The sequence below is a fragment of the Thamnophis sirtalis genome, unplaced genomic scaffold, assembly GCF_051295495.1.
Source record: "Thamnophis sirtalis isolate CommonGarterSnake01/CBP01778 unplaced genomic scaffold, rThaSir2_p1.2 scaffold_3, whole genome shotgun sequence".
Classification (NCBI taxonomy): Eukaryota; Metazoa; Chordata; class Lepidosauria; order Squamata; family Natricidae; genus Thamnophis; species Thamnophis sirtalis.
Genome location: NW_028261383.1, coordinates 21,147,337 through 21,171,189, shown reverse-complemented (window position 1 = coordinate 21,171,189; position 23,853 = coordinate 21,147,337). Strand labels below are relative to the sequence as shown.

Here is a 23,853-nt window from a genome sequence, read left to right as displayed (position 1 = left end):
TTTATCAATTAAAGCCCGCACATCTCTAAAATTAGCACAGAAGGTTGGACTGTAACCATTTTGGGTTTTGTTACAGCTTTCTGGCTGAGAACACATGGATTTTCCAAATATACACATATTTGTAGGTGTGTGTATTTGTACTTCTCTCATGAAATGTAAAATACAGAACTGCAATGAAGAAATAAAAATAATGGAAAATGGGAGGAAAGCGGAAGAGAGGAAAGTGAATGTGAAAGGGGAAAGGAAAAAGAAAAGTATTGTCTTCTGACTCTTTGGGTGCAGTAGAATAATAATATAAAACCTCAACTATTTACATGTATATGATAATAGAAACTAGCCCCTTCTATAACAACAAACTTACCCAATCAACAAAACCCCAAATCAAACTTTCATTATTTTCCTATCTCACGAACAAAGTCCAAAAGCGGTTTTCAAATTAATCCTGTTCTTTTCTTTATTCAAAGCAGTCAATTTAGCCATCTATGCTAACTCCATCAGGTTTTGCAACCATTCATTCATTGTGGGAGTGAAAATATTCTTCCATTTTTGTGCAAATAGCATTCTTGATGCCATCAACACATTTAACATCAAAGTTTCATATGAATTTGTGAATCCTACTCCAATATTTCTTTGTCATATTTCCACCATAAATGATAAAATCTCTTATTTACATTTCCAACATTTAAGGTGACTTTATACATTCTTGAGAATTTCTTCAATGTTAGATACTAACCTCATAAGAACCATTTGGTATAGAGCTTCCTGCCTGAGCAGGGGGTTGGACCATAAGACCTCCAAGGTCCCTTCCAACTCTGTAATTCTGTTATATTCTTCCATTGTTCAAGCATTATATTACATCCAAAGTTCTTTGCCCACTGAATCATACAATGCTTTCCATACTCATTCTGCAAGTTTAATTTCAAAAGCAGTTTATAAACCTTAGACATATCCATAGCTCTTTTTGTCTAGTTCAAATCTTTCTTGCAATTGTCAATATACGAATCAATTGGAAACATCCTTCTGATTCCAACTCCTCTTTAGATTTGAGGAGAGGGTCACAATAATTCAACCAGATTTGACCATAAGCCCACAAGTCTGGCCTCACCACTATTTCTTTTCTTAAAAACTTCCTGGGAGACATCCAAAGAGGAAGGCATTTCTAATAAAGTGATGTTTAAAATCAACAGTTGCTTTAACCTTATCATACCATAAAGAGCTGTGTCATCAAAAAATTTATTCGTGCCTGTCAAGCTCAAGGAAGCTCTTATTTTGGAGAGTCCCTCACTCGTTTTGCCAGAAAACAAGCATCAAAATACAATTTCAAATCTAGTCAACTCAAACCTCTGTCCTTATCACCTTGCAATGATTTATGTTTAATTTTTTGTTTTATCCCCTTCCCATATAAACTTAGAGATTTCCATCTGCCATAGTTTAAATTGAGTTTCAGTTACAACATTTAAAGTGTGAAAGAAAAATAGCATTTTTAGTAAAAAAAAATTATTTAAACTACAGAGGTGCTATCCAATAATTGCAGTATAAAGAATTTGTGATGGATCAGAGTCAACAAGTGTATTTTGTGATTGAATGTATATTTGAACTTGGATCTCAATAATCTTCAGTGTGTCAAATGAATCATAATTAACATTAGAAGCTATTTCGGCATTGTTGAATGTTTGCTTCTTACTTGTAGTGTATACTATTTCACATCTTCTGCAACCATTTCATAAAGAAACGATTTTAAACTTACACTTTTATTTAAATCTTACAGATGAAGAGGATACCAATAAGAGCACTCCGAACAAGTGAGGAAACTGGCAACTTGGTGATGCATCACACCAGGAAGAAGCCGTATAACTGTCCAGATTGTGGAAAATCTTTAATTGATAATTCCCACCTCATGAGACACCTGAGAACTCACATAGGAGAGAAACCCTTTGAATCCTGATTGTGGGAAAAGTTTCAGCCACAATTCCAGCCTGATAAGTCATCAGAGAACTCACACCGGAGAGAAACCCTTTGAATGTCCTGATTGTGGCAAACATTTCTGTCAGAGTTCAAGCCTGGCGAAACATAAAATGACTCACACCGGAGAGAAACCCTTTGAATGTTCTGATTGTGGCAAATGTTTCAGTCAAAACTCCAGCTTGATGGTACACTAGAGGACTCACAGAGAAGAGAAACCCTTTGAATGCCCTGATTGTGGGAAAGGTTTCAGTCAGAATTCCAACCTGATGGAACACCAGACGACTCACACAGGAGAGAAACCCTTTGAATGTCCTGATTGTGATAAATGTTTCAGTCGGAATACCAGGCTGGTGATACACCAGAGGACTCACACAGGAGAGAAACCCTATAAATGTCTTGATTGTGGGAGAAATTTCAGTCAAAATTCCCACCTGATGACACACCAGAGGATTCACTCAGGAGAGAAACCTTTTAAATGTTCTGATTGTGGTAAATGTTTCATTCAGAATTCCAAACTGAGGGTACACCAAAGGACTCACACAGGAGAGAAACCCTTTGAATGCCCTGATTGTGGGAAAGGTTTCAGTCAGAATTCCAACCTGGTGGAACACCAGATGACTCACACAGGAGAAAAACCCTTTGAATGCCCTGTTTGTGGGAAAGGTTTCAGTCAGAATTACAAGCTGGTGGCACACCAGATGACTCACACAGGAGAGAAACCCTATAAATGTCTTGATTGTGGGAGAAATTTCAGTCAAAATTCCCACCTGATGACACACCAGAGGATTCACTCAGGAGAGAAACCTTTTAAATGTTCTGATTGTGGTAAATGTTTCATTGAGAATTCCCAACTGAGGGTACACCAAAGGACTCACACAGGAGAGAAACCCTTTGAATGTTCTGATTGTGGGAAAAGTTTCAGTCAGAATTGCATCCTGGTGAACCATCAGAGGACTCACACAGGAGAGAAACCCTTTGAATGCCCTGATTGTGGGAAAGGTTTCAGTCGAAGGTCCAGCTTGATAGTACACCAGAGGACTCACACAGGAGAGAAACCCTTTGAATGTCCGGATTGTGGGAAAAGTTTCAATCAGAATTGTGAGCTGGTGATTCATCAGAGGAGTCACACCGGAGAGAAACCCTTTGAATGTTCTGATTGTGGCAAATGTTTCAGTCAGAATTCACATTTGGTTAATCACCAGAGGACTCATACAGGAGAGAAACCTTTTGAATGCCCTGATTGTGGGAAAGGTTTCAGTCAGAGTTCTCACCTAATAGGTCATCAGAGGGCTCACACAGGAGAGAAACACTTTAAATGTCCTGATTGTGGGAAAGTTTTCAGTGAGAATTCCAACCTGGTGGAACACCAGAGGACTCACACAGGAGAGAAACCCTTTAAATGTTCTGACTGTGGCAAATGTTTCAGTCAGAACGCCAACCTGGTGAACCACCAGAGAACTCACACAGGAGAGAAACCCTTTGAATGTCTTCATTGTGGCAAAAGTTTCAGTCATAATTCCAATCTGGTGAAACATCAGAGGACTCACACAGGAGAGAAACCCTTTGAATGTCCTGATTGTGGGAAAGGTTTCAGTCAAAGATCCAGCTTGGTGGTTCACCAGAGTATTCACACAGGGGAGAAACCCTTTGAATGTCCTGATTGCGGGAAAAGTTTCAGTCAAAGGTCCAACTTGGTGGTACACCAGAAGACTCACACAGGGGAGAAACACTTTGAATGTGTTGATTGTGGTAAAAAATTCAGGAAGTATTCCAAACTGGTAAAACATCAGAGAACTCACACAAGAGAAACAATATGAATTTCCAGATTGTGGAAAAAGTTCAGTCGGAAATCTGATCTACTGATATACCAGAGGACTGATACAGGATTGAAGCCATATGCGTGTCCAGAATGTGGGAAACGTTTCACTTACCGTTCTGACCTGGTGAAATATCAGAAGACTCACATAGGAAACCATATGAATGTCCACAGTGTGGGTAAAGTTTCAATCAGAATTTCAATTTCAAGTCACTTCTGGTTTGCTCGTAGAGTCATTTTTTGTCCCCCGGAGCCTTCAGGGAAGCCTCCTGAAGGCCCCTGAAGGCTCTGGAGGGCTAAAACCGGCCGTACGAACAAATGGGAAGTCCGTTCCTGCCCTTGTGGTTTGCCCTTAGGGCTGGTTTTTTGTGCTCTGGAGGCTTCAGGGAAGCTCCTGAAGCCTCCAGGTGGGGCGGGGGAGGCTGTTTTCACCCTTCCCAGGCTCCTATAAAGCTTCTGAAGCCTGGGGAGGGCAAAAAAGCACTCCAAAATGGGGGATTGTTGGTTGTACGCGCATGTGCGCTGGGGTAAGCGCGTAGCATGGGTGTGGCATGCCTGCGCACAACCCTGTGCTCCCCCTGTTTTTGGCACGCAAGACAAAAAAGGTTCTCCATCACTGGTATATAAGAATATTTCAGTTAGAGTTAAGGAAGATTTTATATAAAGTGATATGGAGGTAGTACCTAACACCACGTAATTTAAATCAAATAGATGGTAAATATACAAATATTTGTTGGAGGTGCAAGAAAGAGGTTTGAACATATAAACATAAGCGGTGGAATTGTGATAGTGCACAAAAATATGGGACATGGTGTTTAGAGAAATTAGAGCACTGTTGAATGTAAATCCAGAGATGTCACCGAGGATTGCGTTATTGTTGCTGGTGGATAAATGGGATATAAATGAAACAAAAAAAGAATTGATTGTAAATTTGATAATGGCAGCTAGATTATTGATGGCTAAATATTGGGGACAAAATTGAGATATTCAAAGAAATGGGTGGTATAATGAAATTTGAAGTATGGCAACAAATGATAAATTAACAACAGAAATTAAACTTTAAAAAGGGATGATTGAAGTAAATAATTATAATGAAATATGGGTTTTTTTTAATATAAAATCAGTGTTGGTGGAAGGCAAAGGGAATAAACCTCAAGAATATATGTTGTTTAGGAGGAGATAAGGGCATAATGGGAATATATTGTATATCTAAGAAATATAGAGGGGGGGGCTCCAGGAGGTGGGGGGTACACTGTAATATGTGTTTTTTCCCTTTTTATTTTGTCTTTCTTTTTTGTATTCAGTTGTATATGTACTGTTTGTATTATTTGTGTTTTAAAAAAAAATTAAAAAGGAATTCCAACCTGGTGATACACCAGAGAACTCACACAGGAGAAAAACCCTTTGAATGTATGGATTGTGCGAAAAGTTTCAGTCACTGTTTTAACCTGGTGAGACACTAGAGGATATATACAGGAGAGAAACCATACAAATGACCTATAAGTAATGTAGGTTTACACACAGGAGAGGAAGTCAAGGAAATCCACATTAGGCAAAAGTTGATGAGTTTAGAGAAGGCTTAAATTTCATTTTTGATCTCTTTTGAAGTATAGATGAGAAATTGACTATTTAAGTTTCGGCCTGATTCATTTACTGAAAGATATCTCAATAGTAGATCTGTGATTGGAGAGAAAAAATGGAAAATATTAATTTGATAAAGGTGTACTATCCGTTGTTTTCTTTGTTGTTATCAAGCCTTTTCCTCTCTACAGGATCCCTCCAAGCTTTGCCCTTTGCCACATGGGAGAGGATGTCCACTGCTTCCATTCTCTGTCCATCGGCTCGTCACATACACCTACACACACACACACACACACACACACACACACACACACACACACACTTCATTTTCATAACATATACTTGTCAACTTGTAAAAAGTTTTCATGATAACTATCATTGATATAGGAAAAGGGAGAATAATTCCATGCATACCTTTGGCCAGAGTCAGGTCTCATATTCCTACAGCTGGCGTGTGAAATGTGCATGTTCATAGCCTGCCGCAGCACCTTATTGGTGGATGTGATTTATGACACAGACAGAAGGGAGGGGATACAGGGGTAAAGTTGAAACGCAATTAAGCAGATGTCAGTTTCGGCTCTGCAGAAGAACATGCCAAAATGTTGATCCTAATAAATGAATGGATTTCTTTTGAACTTTGTCTCGAGGCTCGTAAATTAATTAGGTCATCTTTTGGAAACAATACTATTACAGTACATAGCCAACATCACATTGTATTATTAAATGTTTACATCAATTCATTTTACTATCAACTCCCAGAAACAATTATTGGTTCTTCTGCTCTCTATATACCATATTTGTACCTTATCCATCACTTTTTCTCCCTCACTTCTCCCCCTCCCTACCTCCTTTCTTCCTTCTGTCACTCTTCTCTACTTCCCTTTAATTCCCTTAATCTACTACATAGAATAACAAGTGGTACACATCTCACTTTGTTCATAATCTTAAAAGTTCTATATGTGTCCATGTTTCATATATTTGACCTATACTTAATTGTCCTTCTATTGTCATGTTCAATCAATTAGCAACTGTTTAATTATCATGTATAAAAGTGAATCACAAACCTCTCCTTTACAATCTTCCCATATCAATTTCATATTTGTCCATATATTTTAACATTTATTTAATTATATTTCCATTATCATATTCAATCAGTTAGCAACTCCATTTTATTGTCATATTTAGGAATAAAACCCTTATCTTAGCTTTATATTTTCCCATATAACCATTTTCATTTCTCTGTTTTTTCCTAGTAAGTCTTTTGTCCCACTTCTCTATTCCTGTCTTCTCTCTTTCCTTTGTTTTGACACATCCACCCTCTTCAATTTTCACCAAGCCACCATCAAAGAGATCTTTTATATTTCTCTTTGTTGGGGTGTAACCTACTTCAATTTTCCTTATGCCACTATCAACCTCCAAACATCTTTTGTCTGCTTTTTATTCCCTTTTCTTGGGACCCAGACCCCCTTTTCAATTTTCCCTATATGATTGCCAAGCCCAAGGAGGGAAACCCTTTGAATGTCTTGTTTGTGAGAAAAGTTTTAGTCAGAATTCCAAAACCAGAGGACACACACAGGAGAGCAACCCTTTGAATGTCCTGATTGTGGCAGAAATTTCAGTCAGAATTCAATATCCCAACGACTTGTTTTTGATTATCAGCAGAAGTTTCTAGATATTTCCTTTGCAGAAGTTGTGGAATTTCTCAACTGCTTAGAGAGGGAATGTGGCCTGCGAATTAAGGTTGCATTTTGTAATGGTTGTTAAGTGACATTATCTTGCTTAACTATTCTCACCCCGTTCTCCCTAATGAAGCCGTTAAATAAATCTGCACATCATTAAGCAGAACAGTAACTATCTCAGGATTGGGGGAATCACTTGGAGGCCTAGCCTCCCCTATCCCAACTTTTGGGTGTGTGCCAGTGGTGGGTTTCAAAAATGTTTAGAACATCTTCTGTAGGTGTTGCCTGCTTTGTGGGAGTAGCTTGATGGCCATATGACCGGGTGGGCGTGGCCAATGTAAAATGTGGTGAAACTCACTTAACAACACTCTTGCTTAGCAACCAAAATGTTGGCTCAGAAACTCTGGCATTTGAAGCACGCAAGTTTTAAAGCTGTCGAGGTACAAGACCCTTGCACCCCTAACCCTCTAGAAAAAAATCCCAGGGGTATTCAAACTTGACAGCTTTAAGACTTGTGGACTTCAATTCCCAGAATTCCTCCTCTCGCTCTTCATCTTGATGATGTCTGGACGGGCGGGGGTAGGGAGCTGGAACCGGTTCGAAACGGCACTGTAGATTTGTGGGACCTCTTCTATAGAAGAGATTAGAACTGGCAGGAACCCACCCCTGGTCTGTGCCCAGGATTCATCCCTGGGCCAGGTGGTGGATTAGTGTAAAAAATTGCCCTTTTAACATACCTCCCTCTGTGTCAAAATGGTGGCTGATTCTGAGTAACACTCATGTGGGAGTGGGACAAACCAAAACCATTCTGTTTTGCTGCCTTAAAATTTTGTAAACTCTGTTAAGAAATTGTAGGTGGCTGCCTCCCACAGAACTCCAAAAGGGCAGGCCATGTACACCTATGAATTTAGAGGCAGTTTAGAAAATAGGTACTGTATATACTCGAGTATAAGCCTAGTTTTTCAGCCCACTTTTTGGGCTGAAAAAAGCCGCCTCGGCTTATACTCGAGTCAGTGAAAAATTTGCCCGAAATGGAGGAGAAAAAGGGGCGGGGCCATGCCGCTGGGTGACACTCGTGAATGGCCCAGTGCCCCTGTGAGTTTCCCCTCCCTCTGTGTCAGTTTGCCGCGCAGCGCGCACCGCACCATCCCCCCTCCTCACGTTCTAATGTAATGCAGGGCTGTCTTACGATTCCCCTTCCTCCCCCTCCTGCCGCTCTGCAACAATGTCCAACCTCCTCCTTGTTATGGCAAGCAGCCACATAGCGATGTCCCACCTCCTCTGGTACAGTGATCCAATGATAGGAATAGGAGTGTCATAGGAGGCGGGACATCGCTCCCGCGGCTGCACGGGACATCATCATCACAGCGGGACATCAGCATCATGAGGTGAGTGAAGTATTTCATTGAATACACCGCTAGTTTACTGTTTTTTTTTTGAAATAAATATTCAAAAACATTATTGGTATCTATTTTTATTTTTGAAATTTACCGGTAGCTGCTGCATTTCCCACCCTAGGCTTATACTCGAGTCAATAACTTTTCCAGTTTTTTGTGGTAAAATTAGGTGCCTCGGCTTATATTCAGGTCGGCCTATACTCGAGTATATACGGTATATGGTAGCCTCATGAATTTTTTTCTAATAAGGGGACTTTATTTTAGAAAAAATATTCTATTCAGAAAATTGATATAAAGTACAAACTCCCCAAAAAAGAAAGATTTTTTTTCAAAACCCACACAAAGAAAAATGTGCATTAGAAAGACAAAAGCAGATTTACCAATATTACTTTCTTCCCTTTCTGAAGCAGGCCCAAAATTTATAAACTTCTACCTCTATTTACAACCAATTCGACATTCATCTATCTATGATATATAAATGCAATGTAATAAGTGAGCCAACAACAAAATTGAACATCAAAGCACTTTGTTAACAATCTACTATTGCATTTAACTTGTATAAAGTTTAAGCGGCTTATTTGCCACAAATCGCCACAATCGTTGTTTCTGATCTGTGAGAGATAAAATATCTTCATTTGATTCTTATTAATAAAACTTTTTCTTAAGATTTTAGTTCAAAACAATAAGACAACAGTTGTGTCTTATTCCTACAAATCATAAAACCTCTTGGTCGATCCATTTTCCAAATTGTTTTACAGTTAGATATAGTAATTCCATTTCCCAATCTTCTTTAAAAATATTCTCTTTGTTGGGGTGTAACCTACTTCAATTTTCCTTATGCCACTATCAACCTCCAAACCTCTTTTGTCTGCTTTTTATCCCACATTGAGTCTGTTAACTCCAAATCTGTAGCAGCCACATCTGCTTCGGCCTTCTCCCAACCATCCTGCAGTTTCCAAACCATAGTGAGGGGGCTTTTAAGAAGTAGCGGTGGGAGCTTCTTGGAAAGAGTTTAGGCTCATAAAGGGATTCATTTGGGACAGATCCATCCATTTGTGAACACTCATAATCCTAAATGCTTCCATCAGTCCCAGAGGAAGGGGATCTCCCAGAGGAGAAATTTGTTTTTTCTCACCACGATTCTTTACATCCTTCTGGGTAATCGACTAGGTGGATATGACAATCATAATTTCCCTGCAGGATGTTTCCAGCAAATGGCATCCACTGCAAATGGCTTTTTTCTCTGGGTGTAATAGACAGTCCTCTGTCAGGGAATTATGCAGCAAGTTTCCAAATGAAATCAATGACATTGGGACAAATTTGTAGTTTTATATATAAATCAATATATTTAAAACATTTACAGCAAACAAGATGGGCAGGAACACAGGAACATCCTGAGGTAACTTTAAATAGCATACAGAGCACACAGAAGAAAAAAAAGCAGGAAAACTGGGAAACTCCCCCTTTTCACCTACAGCAACCAATCATAGCATAGATTGCCTCATGCAGGAGCTCAACTGCTCTATTCCTGCCCATTGTCCAATTTAACTGTTCCAGCTACTGAATTTAATATCCTAAGACCCCTCTAATTTATAGCTTGACAGCATTTAAACCAAATCGTTTCACAAAACCTTTGTGTTTTTGTATACTTAATGGTTTTGTCATAAGGTCAGCTAAATAATTTTCTGGTGGACAATAAATTATGTCTATTACATATTCTTTCGCTGCTTCTCTGACAATACAGGCCCTCCTTGTAATTTCTTTCTTTCTACTCCTATGAACTATCGCAGGAAAACTGAATATGTCTAGTCTAACACAGAGCAGGAGTAGGGACTGCTATGCCATCATAGTAGTCTTTCAATATCTGAGGGGCTGACAGAAAAAAGGCCCTGGGTCCATTGTCCAATATGCTTGAGAGCAGAACAAGAAGTAACAGGGGGAGACTTATCAAAAAGGTATCCAACCTAGAATCAAGGAGACATTTCCTTTCAGTGAGAACAATCAATCTTGTGGCTGCTCCGTCAATGGTTTTTTTTTAATACGAGACTGAAAAGCCATTTGTCCAGAACGGTAGGGTCTCCAAGAGTAGTTCTCTTCCAACTCTTCTTATGTAATTCTGTAAGAACTTCATGAACGTTTAGTACTCAGCCTGTAGCTAATCTTCCCAAATTAAGTAGTGTCACCGTTCATTATATCACATTTCCCTATTTCACTTGCATCGGTTGCAAAGGTCGGTTGGTAGGAGTGGAAAATGACTTGATGGCATGTGCAAACCTCAGTGCAAACCTCTTGCAAACGCCTTCGTAGGCAGAGACGGGACGAGCCTGTTTTACCTCCTCCTATCAGGAGATGGCAGTCAAATGGGCAACATTGCCCCCTAGAAAGCCGTGGAAGCATCTGGGGTTGAGGAGTTAAAACCATCGAGCTGCATTGCTAGAAAGGAAGGGAGAAAAGTGCAGGATCTACTGGATCGCTGATGGGAGGAAGGTGGTCCGCCGAGTAGCTTTTGGGCTCCTGCAAGTGTCGAAGAAGCAGCAGCAGCTGGTGGGTGAGTTGAGGATAGGTTGGGGGAGAGGCTGGGAGCAAGAAAGGTTGCTTGATTTCCCCCGCAGCGTAGAAGCAGAGAAGCAACTAGAAGAAAGACAAAGGCAGTTGGATGTAACCTTGGCGATCATGCAGTCCAACATGCAGTTCAAGCATGAGAACTTGGACCAAATGGCTCTCCAGTATCTCCTTCCAACTCTCCTAGGAGGAGCACGCACAACTTGGGAAGGGAAGCCGTTTCACTGGTCGCTGTCAGGAGATTTCTTCTTGTTTCTAGGATGCTTCTGTCCTTCGTTGGTTTCCATCCGTTGCTTCTTGTCTTGCCTTCTGGGGCTTTGGAGAAGTTCTTAATCTTCTCTTCTTGGTGGCAGCACCTCAAGTATTGGAACATGTCACCTCTAAGTCAGCAGTTCCTGTGGTTATGAAGTTGGAAGAGAAGAATTTGCCACAATTTAGGTTCTGCCAACCGGGGCACATTTATGATGGTTTCAGCATCCCACACTCGGGATCCCCATTTGTGACCTTCCCAGCTAGATCCTGTCAAGAAAAATCAGTGGGGATGCCAGCAGGAAGTTGCAAGCCATAGTCATGTGAACTTGCCTTTAAAAACCCACAGTGATTCGCTTAACAACTGCAGAGGAATAGATGCAAGTTGGCACTGTCCTGTGATATCATGCTTCCTGATCGGGCTGCTTATTGACACAGATGCCAGTCCGAAATGCAGTCAGTAAATGAGGACTGCTTCCATAGGAATGTAACCAGAGTGGTTGTGGACAGTGTTTTCTGCCCTTACTTGAAACTGAGGACTTCCATGGCAAAACTGGTGCTTCAAATCTTACAGAGTCTTTAGGCATAATTTTATCAATTAAAGCCCGCACATCTCTAAAATTAGCACAGAAGGTTGGACTGTAACCATTTTGGGTTTTGTTACAGCTTTCTGGCTGAGAACACATGGATTTTCCAAATGAACACATATTTGTAGGTGTGTGTATTTGTACTTCTCTCTGTATGCCTCTGTCTACAATTGTATAATCCATCCCTAGCACTTTTAAATATATTTCATAATAACCCTTTAGGGTACTAATAATTTGTTTTTACACAATTATTTTATTAATTCATCAAAATGTAAAATACAGAACTGAATGAAGAAATAAAAATAATGGAAAATGGGAGGAAAAGCGGAAGAAAGGAAAGTGAATGTGAAAGGGGAAAGGAAAAAGAAAAGCATTGTCTTCTGACTCTTTGGGTACTGTAGAATAATAATATAAAACCTCAACTATTTACATTTCTATGATAATAGAAACTAGCCCCTTCTATAACAACGAACTTACCTAATCAACAAAACCCAAAATCAAACTTTCATTTTTTTTCTATCTCATGAACAAAATCCAAAAGCGGTTTTCAAATTAATCCTGTTCTTTTCTTTATTCAAAGCAGTCAATTTAGCCATCTCTGCTAACTCCATCAGGTTTTGCAGCCATTCATTCATTGTGGGAGTGAAAATATTCTTCTATTTTTGTGCAAATAGCATTCTTGATGCCATCAACACATTTAACATCAAAGTTTCATATGAATTTGTGAATCCTACTCCAATATTTCTTTGATATATTTCCACCATAAATGATAAAATCTCTTATTTACATTTCCAACATTTAAGGTGCCTTTATACATTCTTGAGAATTTCTTCAATGTTAGATACTAACCTCATAAGAACCATTTGGTATAGAGCTTCCTGCCTGAGCAGGGGGTTGGACTAGAAGACCTCCAAGGTCCCTTCCAACTCTGTAATTCTGTTATATTCTTCCATTGTTCAAGCATTATATTACATCCAAAGTTCTTTGCCCACTGAATCATACAATGCTTTACATACTCATTCTGCAAGTTTAATTTCAAAAGCAGTTTATAAACCTTAGACATATCCATAGCTCTTTTTGTCTAGTTCAAATCTTTCTTGCAATTGTCAATATACGAATCAATTGGAAACATCCTTCTGATTCCAACTCCTCTTTAGATTTGAGGAGAGGGTCACAATAATTCAACCAGATTTGACCATAAGCCCACAAGTCTGGCCTCACCACTATTTCTTTTCTTAAAAACTTCCTTGGAGACACCCAAAGAGGAAGGCATTTCTAATAAAGTGATGTTTAAAATCAACAGTTGCTTTAACCTTATCATACCATAAAGAGCTGTGTCATCAAAAATTTTATTCATGCCTGTCAAGCTCAAGGAAGCTCTTATTTTGGAGAGTCCCTCACTCTTTTTGCCAGAAAACAAGCATCAAAATACAATTTCAAATCTAGTCAACTCAAACCTCTGTCCTTATCACCTTGCAACGATTTATGTTTAATTTTTTGTTTTATCCCCTTCCCATATAAACTTAGAGATTTCCATCTGCCATAGTTTAAATTGAGTTTCAGTTACAACATTTAAAGTGTGAAAGAAAAATAGCATTTTTAGTAAAAAAAATTATTTAAACTACAGAGGTTCTATCCAATAATTGCAGTATAAAAAATTTGTGATGGATCAGAGTCAACAAGTGTACTTTGTGATTGAATGTATATTTGAACTTGGATCTCAGTAATCTTCAGTGTGTCAAATGAATCATAATTAACATTAGAAGCTATTTCGGCATTGTTGAATGTTTGCTTTTTACTTGTAGTGTATACTATTTCACATCTTCTGCAACCATTTCATAAAGAAACGATTTTAAACTTACACTTTTCTTTAAATCTTACAGATGAAGAGGATACCAATAAGAGCACTCCGAACAACTGAGGAAACTGGCAACTTGGTGATGCATCACACCAGGAAGAAGCCGTATAACTGTCCAGATTGTGGAAAATCTTTAATTGATAATTCCCACCTCGTGAGACACCTGAGAACACACATAGGAGAGAAACCCTTTGAATGTCCTGATTGTGGGAAAAGTTTCAGCCACAATTCCAGCCTGATAAGTCATCAGAGAACTCACACCGGAGAGAAACCCTTTGAATGTCCTGATTGTGGCAAATATTTCTGTCAGAGTTCAAGCCTGGCGAAACATAAAATGACTCACATCGGAGAGAAACCCTTTGAATGTTCTGATTGTGGCAAATGTTTCAGTCAAACTTGCTTGATGGTATACTAGAGGACTCACAGAGAAGAGAAACCCTTTGAATGTCCTGATTGTGGGAAAGGTTTCAGTCAGAATTCCAACCTGGTGGAACACCAGACGACTCACACAGGAGAGAAACCCTTTGAATGTCCTGATTGTGGTAAATGTTTCAGTCGGAATACCAGGCTGGTGATACATCAGAGGACTCACACAGGAGAGAAACCCTTTAAATGTCCTGATTGTGGGAGAAATTTCAGTCAAAATTCCCACCTGATGACACACCAGAGGATTCACTCAGGAGAGAAACCTTTTAAATGTTCTGATTGTGGTAAATGTTTCATTCAGAATTCCAAACTGAGGGTACACCAAAGGACTCACACAGGAGAGAAACCCTTTGAATGCCCTGATTGTGGGAAAGGTTTCAGTCAGAATTCCAACCTGGTGGAACACCAGACGACTCACACAGGAGAAAAACCCTTTGAATGTCCTGATTGTGGTAAATGTTTCAGTCGGAATACCAAGCTGGTGATACACCAGAGGACTCACACAGGAGAGAAACCCTATAAATGTCTTGATTGTGGGACAAATTTCAGTCAAAATTCCCATCTGATGACACACCAGAGGATTCACTCAGGAGAGAAACCTTTTAAATGTTCTGATTGTGGTAAATGTTTCATTCAGAATTCCAAACTGAGGGTACACCAAAGGACTCACACAGGAGAGAAACCCTTTGAATGCCCTGATTGTGGGAAAAGTTTCAGTCAGAATTGCATCCTGGTGAACCATCAGAGGACTCACACCGGAGAGAAACCCTTTGAATGTTCTGATTGTGGCAAATGTTTCAGTCAAAGCTCCAGCTTGATGGTACACCAGAGGAATCACAGAGTAGATAAACCCTTTGAATGCCCTGTTTGTGGGAAAGGTTTCAGTGAGAATTACAGGCTGGTGGAACACCAGACAACTCACACAGGAGAGAAACCCTATAAATGTCTTGATTGTGGGAAAAGTTTCAGTCAAAATTCCCACCTGATGACACACCAGAGGATTCACTCAGGAGAGAAACCTTTTAAATGTTTTTATTGTGGTAAATGTTTCATTGAGAATTCCAAACTGAGGGTACACCAAAGGACTCACACAGGAGAGAAACCCTTTGAATGTTCTGATTGTGGGAAAAGTTTCAGTCAGAATTGCATCCTGGTGAACCATCAGAGGACTCATACAGGAGAGAAACCCTTTGAATGCCCTGATTGTGGGAAAGGTTTCAGTCGAAGGTCCAGCTTGATAGTACACCAGAGGACTCACACAGGAGAGAAACCCTTTGAATGTCCGGATTGTGGGAAAAGTTTCAATCAGAATTGTGAGCTGGTGATTCATCAGAGGAGTCACACCGGAGAGAAACCCTTTGAATGCCCTGATTGTGGCAAATGTTTCAGTCAGAATTCACATTTGGTTAATCACCAGAGGACTCACACAGGAGAGAAACCTTTTGAATGCCCTGATTGTGGGAAAGGTTTCAGTCAGAGTTCTCACCTAATAGGTCATCAGAGGGCTCACACAGGAGAGAAACACTTTAAATGTCCTGATTGTGGGAAAAATTTTAGTGAGAATTCCAACCTGGTGGAACACCAGAGGACTCACACAGGAGAGAAACCCTTTAAATGTTCTGACTGTGACAAATGTTTCAGTCAGAATGCCAACCTGGTGAACCACAAGAGGATTCACACAGGAGAGAAACCCTTTGAATGTTCTGAATGTGGCAAATGTTTCAGTTGGAATTCCAGTTTGCTTAAACACCAGAGGACTCACACAGGAGAGAAACCCTTTGAATGTCCTGATTGCGGGAAAAGTTTCAGTCAAAGGTCCCACTTGGTGGTACACCAGAAGACTCACACAGGGGAGAAACACTTTGAATGTGTTGATTGTGGTAAAAAATTCAGGAAGTATTCCAAACTGGTGAAACATCAGAGAACTCACACAAGAGAAACAATATGAATTTCCAGATTGTGGAAAAAGTTCAGTCGGAATTCTGATCTACTGATATACCAGAGGACTGATACAGGATTGAAGCCATATGCGTGTCCAGAATGTGGGAAACGTTTCACTTACCGTTCTGACCTGGTGAAATATCAGAAGACTCACATAGGAAACCATATGAATATCCACAGTGTGGGTAAAGTTTCAATCGGAATTTCAATTTCAAGTCACTTCTGGTTTGCTCGTAGAGTCATTTTTTGTCCCCCGGAGCCTTCAGGGAAGCCTCCTGAAGGCCCCTGAAGGCTCTGGAGGGCTAAAACCGGCCGTACGAGCAAATGGGAAGTCTGTTCCTGCCCTTGTGGTTTGCCCTTAGGGCTGGTTTTTTGTGCTCTGGAGACTTCAGGGAAGCTCCTGAAGCCTCCAGCTGGGGCGGGGGAGGCTGTTTTCACCCTCCCCAGGCTCCTATAAAGCTTCTGAAGCCTGGGGAGGGCAAAAAAGCACTCCAAAATGGGGGGATTGCTGGTTGTGCGCGCATGTGTGCTTCGGTCATGCGCGTAACATGGGTATGGCATGCCTGCGCACAACCCTGTGCTCCCCCTGTTTTTGGCACGCAAGACAAAAAAGGTTCTCCATCACTGGTATATAAGAATATTTCAGTTAGAGTTAAGGAAGATTTTATATAAAATGATATGGAGGTAGTACCTAACACCACGTAAATTAAATCAAATAGATGGTAAATATACAAATATTTGTTGGAGGTGCAAGAAAGAGGTTTGAACATATAAACATAAGCGGTGGGATTGTGATAGTGCACAAAAATATGGGACATGGTGTTTAGAGAAATTAGAGCACTGTTGAATGTAAATCCAGAGATGTCACCGAGGATTGCGTTATTGTTGCTGGTGGATAAATGGGATATAAATGAAACAAAAAAAGAATTGATTGTAAATTTGATAATGACAGCTAGATTAGTGATGGCTAAATATTGGGGACAAAATTGAGATATTCAAAGAAATGAGTGGTATAATGAAATTTGAAGTATGGCAACAAATGATAAATTAACAACAGAAATTAAACTTTAAAAAGGGATGATTTAAGTAAATAATTATAATGAAATATGGGTGTTTTTTTTAAATAAAATCAGTGTTGGTGGAAGACAAAGGGAATAAACCTCAAGAATATATGTTGTTTAGGAGGAGATAAGGGCATAATGGGAATATATTGTATATCTAAGAAATATAGAGGGGTGCACTGTAATGTGTTTTTTCCCTTTTTATTTTGTCTTTCTTTTTTGTATTCAGTTGTATATGTACTGTTTGTATTATTTGTGTTTTAAAAAAAATTAAAAAGGAATTCCAACCTGGTGATACACCAGAGAACTCACACAGGAGAAAAACCCTTTGAATGTATGGATTGTGCGAAAAGTTTCAGTCACTGTTTTAACCTGGTGAGACACTAGAGGATATATACAGGAGAGAAACCATACAAATGACCTATAAGTAATGTAGGTTTACACCAGTGGTGGGTTTCAAAAATTGTTCGAACCTACTCTGTGGGTGTGGCCTCCTTTGGGGGGGTGGCTTGCCGCCCATGTGACCGGATATGAAGATGCCGACGACACTTGTTAGAACCACCTTAAATTACCTCACACACAGCACTGGCATGCATAAGAATAGGATGTAAACTTGTTTTTTAAAAGGCATCTTTGGTTTGCGTTAAAATAACTTCAACACATACAATGTTCTGATTGCACCACAAACGCAGTAGTCATCCTTACCTTTCACAGAGGCACTGAGTTTTATAAATATGAGCCTGATAGTGTAGAATAATCATATCCAAGGACCAGTGGTGGGTTTCAAAAATTTTTGGAACCTCTTCTGTAGGTGTGGCCTGTTTTCCGGATCCACTGGTAGAACTATATTCTAACCGGTTCAGGAGATTTGACGAACCGGTTCTACCGAATAGGCGCGAACTGGTAGGAACCCACCTCTGGATTACACACAGGAGAGAAAGTCAAGGAAATCCACATTAGGCAAAAGTTGATGAGTTTAGAGAAGGCTTAAATTTCATTTTTGATCTCTTTTGAAGTATAGGTGATAAATTGACTATTTAAGTTTCGGCCTGATTCATTTACTGAAATATATCTCAATAGTAGATCTGTGATTGGAGAGAAAAAATGGAAAATATTAATTTGATAAAGGTGTTTAATAATAATATAAAACCTCAACTATTTACATTTATATGATAATAGAAACTAGCCCCTTCTATAACAACAAACTTACCTAATCAACAAAACCCAAAATCAAACTTTCATTTTTTTTCTATCTCACGAACAAAGTCCAAAAGCGGTTTTCAAATTAATCCTGTTCTTTTCTTTATTCAAAACAGTCAATTTAGCCATCTCTGCTAACTCCATCAGGTTTTGCAGCCATTCATTCATTGTGGGAGTGAAAATATTCTTCTATTTTTGTGCAAATAGCATTCTTGATGCCATCAACACATTTAACATCAAAGTTTCATATGAATTTGTGAATCCTACTCCAATATTTCTTTGTCATATTTCCACCATAAATGATAAAATCTCTTATTTACATTTCCAACATTTAAGGTGCCTTTATACATTCTTGAGAATTTCTTCAATGTTAGATACTAACCTCATAAGAACCATTTGGTATAGAGCTTCCTGCCTGAGCAGGGGGTTGGACTAGAAGACCTCGAAGGTCCCTTCCAACTCTGTAATTCTGTTATATTCTTCCATTGTTCAAGCATTATATTACATCCAAAGTTCTTTGCCCACTGAATCATACAATGCTTTACATACTCATTCTGCAAGTTTAATTTCAAAAGCAGTTTATAAACCTTAGACATATCCATAGCTCTTTTTGTCTAGTTCAAATCTTTCTTACAATTTCAAATCTAGTCAACTCAAACCTCTGTCCTTATCACCTTGCAATGATTTATGTTTAATTTTTTGTTTTATCCCCTTCCCATATAAACTTAGAGATTTCCATCTGCCATAGTTTAAATTGAGTTTCAGTTACAACATTTAAAGTGTGAAAGAAAAATAGCATTTTTAGTAAAAAAAAAATATTTAAACTACAGAGGTTCTATCCAATAATTGCAATATAAAGAATTTGTGATGGATCAGAGTCAACAAGTGTATTTTGTGATTGAATGTATATTTGAACTTGGATCTCAATAATCTTCAGTGTGTCAAATGAATTATAATTAACATTAGAAGCTATTTCGGCATTGTTGAATGTTTGCTTTTTACTTGTGTATACTATTTCACATCTTCTGCAACCATTTCATAAAGAAACAATTTTAAACTTACACTTTTATTTAAATCTTACAGATGAAGAGGATACCAATAAGAGCACTCCAAACAACTGAGGAAACTGGCAACTTGGTGATGCATCACACCAGGAAGAAGCCGTATAACTGTCCAGATTGTGGAAAATCTTTAATTGATCATTCCCACCTCGTGAGACACCTGAGAACTCACACAGGAGAGAAACCCTTTGAATGCCCTGATTGTGGGAAAGGTTTCAGTCAGAATTCCAACCTGGTGGAACACCAGACGACTCACACAGGAGAAAAACCCTTTGAATGCCCTGTTTGTGGGAAAGGTTTCAGTCAGAATTACAAGCTGGTGGAACACCAGACGACTCACACAGGAGAGAAACCCTATAAATGTCTTGATTGTGGGAAAAATTTCAGTCAAAATTCCAACCTGATTACACACCAGAGGATTCACTCAGGAGAGAAACCTTTTAAATGTTCTGATTGTGGTAAATGCTTCCTTCAGAATTCCAAACTGAGGGTACACCAAAGGACTCACACAGGAGAGAAACCCTTTGAATGTTCTGATTGTGGGAAAAGTTTCAGTCAAAATTCCCACCTGATGACACACCAGAGGATTCACTCAGGAGACAAACCTTTTAAATGTTCTGATTGTGGTAAATGTTTCATTCAGAATTCCAAACTGAGGGTACACCAAAGGACTCACACAGGAGAGAAACCCTTTGAATGCCCTGATTGTGGGAAAGGTTTCAGTCAGAATTCCAAACTGAGGGTACACCAAAGGACTCACACAGGAGAAAAACCCTTTGAATGCCCTGTTTGTGGCACATGTTTCAGTCAGAATTGCATCCTGGTGAACCATCAGAGGACTCACACAGGAGAGAAACCCTTTGAATGCCCTGATTGTGGGAAAGGTTTCAGTCGAAGGTGCAGCTTGATAGTACACCAGAGGACTCATACAGGAGAGAAACCTTTTGAATGCCCTGATTGTGGGAAAGGTTTCAGTCAGAGTTCTAACCTAGTAAGTCATCAGAGGGCTCACACAGGAGAGAAACACTTTAAATGTCCTGATTGTGGGAAAATTTTTAGTGAGAATTCCAACCTGGTGGAACACCGGAGGACTCACAAAGGAGAGAAACCCTTTAAATGTTCTGATTGTGGCAAATGTTTCAGTCAGAATGCCAACCTGGTGAACCACCAGAGGACTCACACAGGAGAGAAACCCTTTGAATGTCTTCATTGTGGCAAAAGTTTCAGTCATAATTCCAATCTGGTGAAACACCAGAGGACTCACACAGGAGAGAAACCCTTTGAATGTCCTGATTGTGGGAAAGGTTTCAGTCAAAGATCCAGCTTGGTGGTTCACCAGAGTATTCACACAGGGGAGAAACCCTTTGAATGTCCTGATTGCGGGAAAAGTTTCAGTCAAAGGTCCAACTTGGTGGTACACCAGAAGACTCACACAGGGGAGAAACACTTTGAATGTGTTGATTGTGGTAAAAAATTCAGGAAGTATTCCAAACTGGTGAAACATCAGAGAACTCACACAAGAGAAACAATATGAATTTCCAGATTGTGGAAAAAGTTCAGTCGGAATTCTGATCTACTGATATACCAGAGGACTGATACAGGATTGAAGCCATATGCGTGTCCAGAATGTGGGAAACGTTTCACTTACCGTTCTGACCTGGTGAAATATCAGAAGACTCACATAGGAAACCATATGAATATCCACAGTGTGGGTAAAGTTTCAATCGGAATTTCAATTTCAAGTCACTTCTGGTTTGCTCGTAGAGTCATTTTTTGTCCCCCGGAGCCTTCAGGGAAGCCTCCTGAAGGCCCCTGAAGGCTCTGGAGGGCTAAAACCGGCCGTACGAGCAAATGGGAAGTCTGTTCCTGCCCTTGTGGTTTGCCCTTAGGGCTGGTTTTTTGTGCTCTGGAGACTTCAGGGAAGCTCCTGAAGCCTCCAGCTGGGGCGGGGGAGGCTGTTTTCACCCTTCCCAGGCTCCTATAAAGCTTCTGAAGCCTGGGGAGGGCAAAAAAGCACTCCAAAATGGGGGGATTGCTGGTTGTGCGCGCATGTGTGCTTCGGTCATGCGCGTAGCATGGGTGTGGCATGCCTGCGCACAACCCTGTGCTCCCCCTGTTTTTGGCACGCAAGACAAAAAAGGTTCTCCATCACTGGTATATAAGAATATTTCAGTTAGAGTTAAGGAAGATTTTATATAAAGTGATATGGAGGTAGTACCTAACACCACGTAAATTAAATCAAATAGATGGTAAATATACAAATATTTGTTGGAGGTGCAAGAAAGAGGTTTGAACATATAAACATAAGCGGTGGGATTGTGATAGTGCACAAAAATATGGGACATGGTGTTTAGAGAAATTAGAGCACTGTTGAATGTAAATCCAGAGATGTCACCGAGGATTGCGTTATTGTTGCTGGTGGATAAATGGGATATAAATGAAACAAAAAAAGAATTGATTGTAAATTTGATAATGGCAGCTAGATTAGTGATGGCTAAATATTGGGGACAAAATTGTGATATTCAAAGAAATGGGTGGTATAATGAAATTTGAAGTATGGCAACAAATGATAAATTAACAACAGAAATTAAACTTTAAAAAGGGATGATTGAAGTAAATAATTATAATGAAATATGGGTTTTTTAATATAAAATCAGTGTTGGTGGAAGACAAAGGGAATAAACCTCAAGCATTTATGTTGTTTAGGAGGAGATAAGGGCATAATGGGAATATATTGTATATCTAAGAAATATAGAGGGGGGGCTCCAGGAGGTGGGGGTGCACTGTAATATGTGTTTTTTCCCTTTTTATTTTGTCTTTCTTTTTTGTATTCAGTTGTATATGTACTGTTTGTATTATTTGTGTTTTAAAAATTTTTTTAAAAGTAATCCCAACCTGGTGATACACCAGAGAACTCACACAGGAGAAAAACCCTTTGAATGTATGGATTGTGCGAAAAGTTTCAGTCACTATTTTAACCTGGTGAGACACTAGAGGATATATACAGGAGAGATATCATACAAATGACCTATAAGTAATGTAGGTTTACACACAGGAGAGAAAGTCAAGGAAATCCACATTAGGCAAAAGTTGATGAGTTTAGAGAAGGCTTAAATTTCATTTTTGATCTCTTTTGAAGTATAGGTGAGAAATTGACTAGTTAAGTTTCGGCCTGATTCATTTACTGAAAGATATCTCAATAGTAGATCTGTGATTGGAGGGAAAAAATGGAAAATATTAATTTGATAAAGCTGTACTATCCGTTGTTTTCTTTGTTATCAAGCCTTTTCCTCTCTATAGGATCCCTCCAAGCTTTGCCCTTTGCCACATGGGAGAGGAAGTCCACTGCTTCCATTCTCTGTCCATCGGCTCGTCACATACACATACACATACACACACACACACACACACACACACACACACATAATTCATTTTCATAACATATAGCCACACATATACTTGTCAACTTGTAAAAAGTTTTCATGACAACTATCATTGACATAGGAAAAGGGAGAATAATTCCATGCATACCTTTGGCCAGAGTCAGGTCTCATATTCCTATAGCTGGCGTGTGAAATGTGCATGTTCATAGCCTGCCGCAGCACCTTATTGGTGGATGTGATTTATGACACAGACAGAAGGGAGGGGATACAGGGGTAAAGTTGAAACGCAATTAAGCAGATGTCAGTTTCGGCTCTGCAGAAGAACATGCCAAAATGTTGATCCTAATAAATTAATGGATTTCTTTTGAACTTTGTCTTGAGGCTCGTAAATTAATTAGGTCATCTTTTGGAAACTTCACAATACTATTACAGTACATAGCCAACATCACATTGTATTATTAAATGTTTACATCAATTCATTTTACTATCAACTCCCAGAAACAATTATTGGCTCTTCTGCTCTCTATATACCATATTTGTACCTTATCCATCACTTTTTTCTCCCTCTCTTCTCCCCCTCCCTACCTCCTTTCTTCCTTCTGTCACTTTTCTCTACTTCCCCTTAATTCCCTTAATCTATATAGAATAACAAGTGGTACACATCTCACTTTGTTCATAATCTTAAAAGTTCTATATGTGTCCATGTTTCTTATATTTGACCTATACTTAATTGTCCTTCTATTGTCATGTTCAATCAATTAGCAACTGTTTAATTATCATGTATAAAAGTGAATCACAAACCTCTCCTTTACAATCTTCCCATATCAATTTTATATTTGTCCATATATTTTAACATTTATTTAATTATATTTCCATTATCATATTCAATCAGTTAGCAACTCCATTTTATTGTCATATTTAGGAATAAAACCCTTAGCTTTATATTTTCCCATATAACAATTTTCATTTCTCTGTTCTTTCCTAGTAAGTCTTTTGTCCCACTTCTCTATTCCTGCCTTCCCTCTTTCCTTTGTTTTGACACATCCACCCTCTTCAATTTTCCCCAAGCCACCATCAAAGAGATCTT

General features: G+C 39.2%; 2 protein-coding genes and 1 pseudogene across 2 annotated transcripts; all 3 read left to right on the top strand.

Moving 5' to 3' along the window:
* The first annotated feature begins 1,780 nt into the window (after positions 1 to 1,780).
* On the top strand, positions 1,781 to 5,442 carry LOC148047482 (uncharacterized; annotated as a pseudogene).
* A 5,349-nt stretch (positions 5,443 to 10,791) lies between these two features.
* LOC148047481 (uncharacterized) lies at positions 10,792 to 16,068 on the top strand. The gene is given in 3 exon segments (XM_087711442.1): positions 10,792 to 10,986; positions 13,720 to 15,502; positions 15,587 to 16,068. Coding segments are annotated over 2 exon segments (2,265 nt in total). The 5' UTR covers positions 10,792 to 10,986.
* Positions 16,069 to 16,121: 53 nt separating this feature from the next.
* Positions 16,122 to 22,064, top strand: LOC148047480 (uncharacterized). The gene is made up of 2 exons (XM_087711517.1): positions 16,122 to 16,242; positions 19,406 to 22,064. Exons 1-2 carry the CDS (start codon positions 16,228 to 16,230, stop codon positions 20,915 to 20,917), a joined length of 1,527 nt encoding a protein of 508 aa, XP_087567643.1. The 5' UTR covers positions 16,122 to 16,227; the 3' UTR covers positions 20,918 to 22,064.
* The last annotated feature ends 1,789 nt before the right edge of the window (positions 22,065 to 23,853 follow it).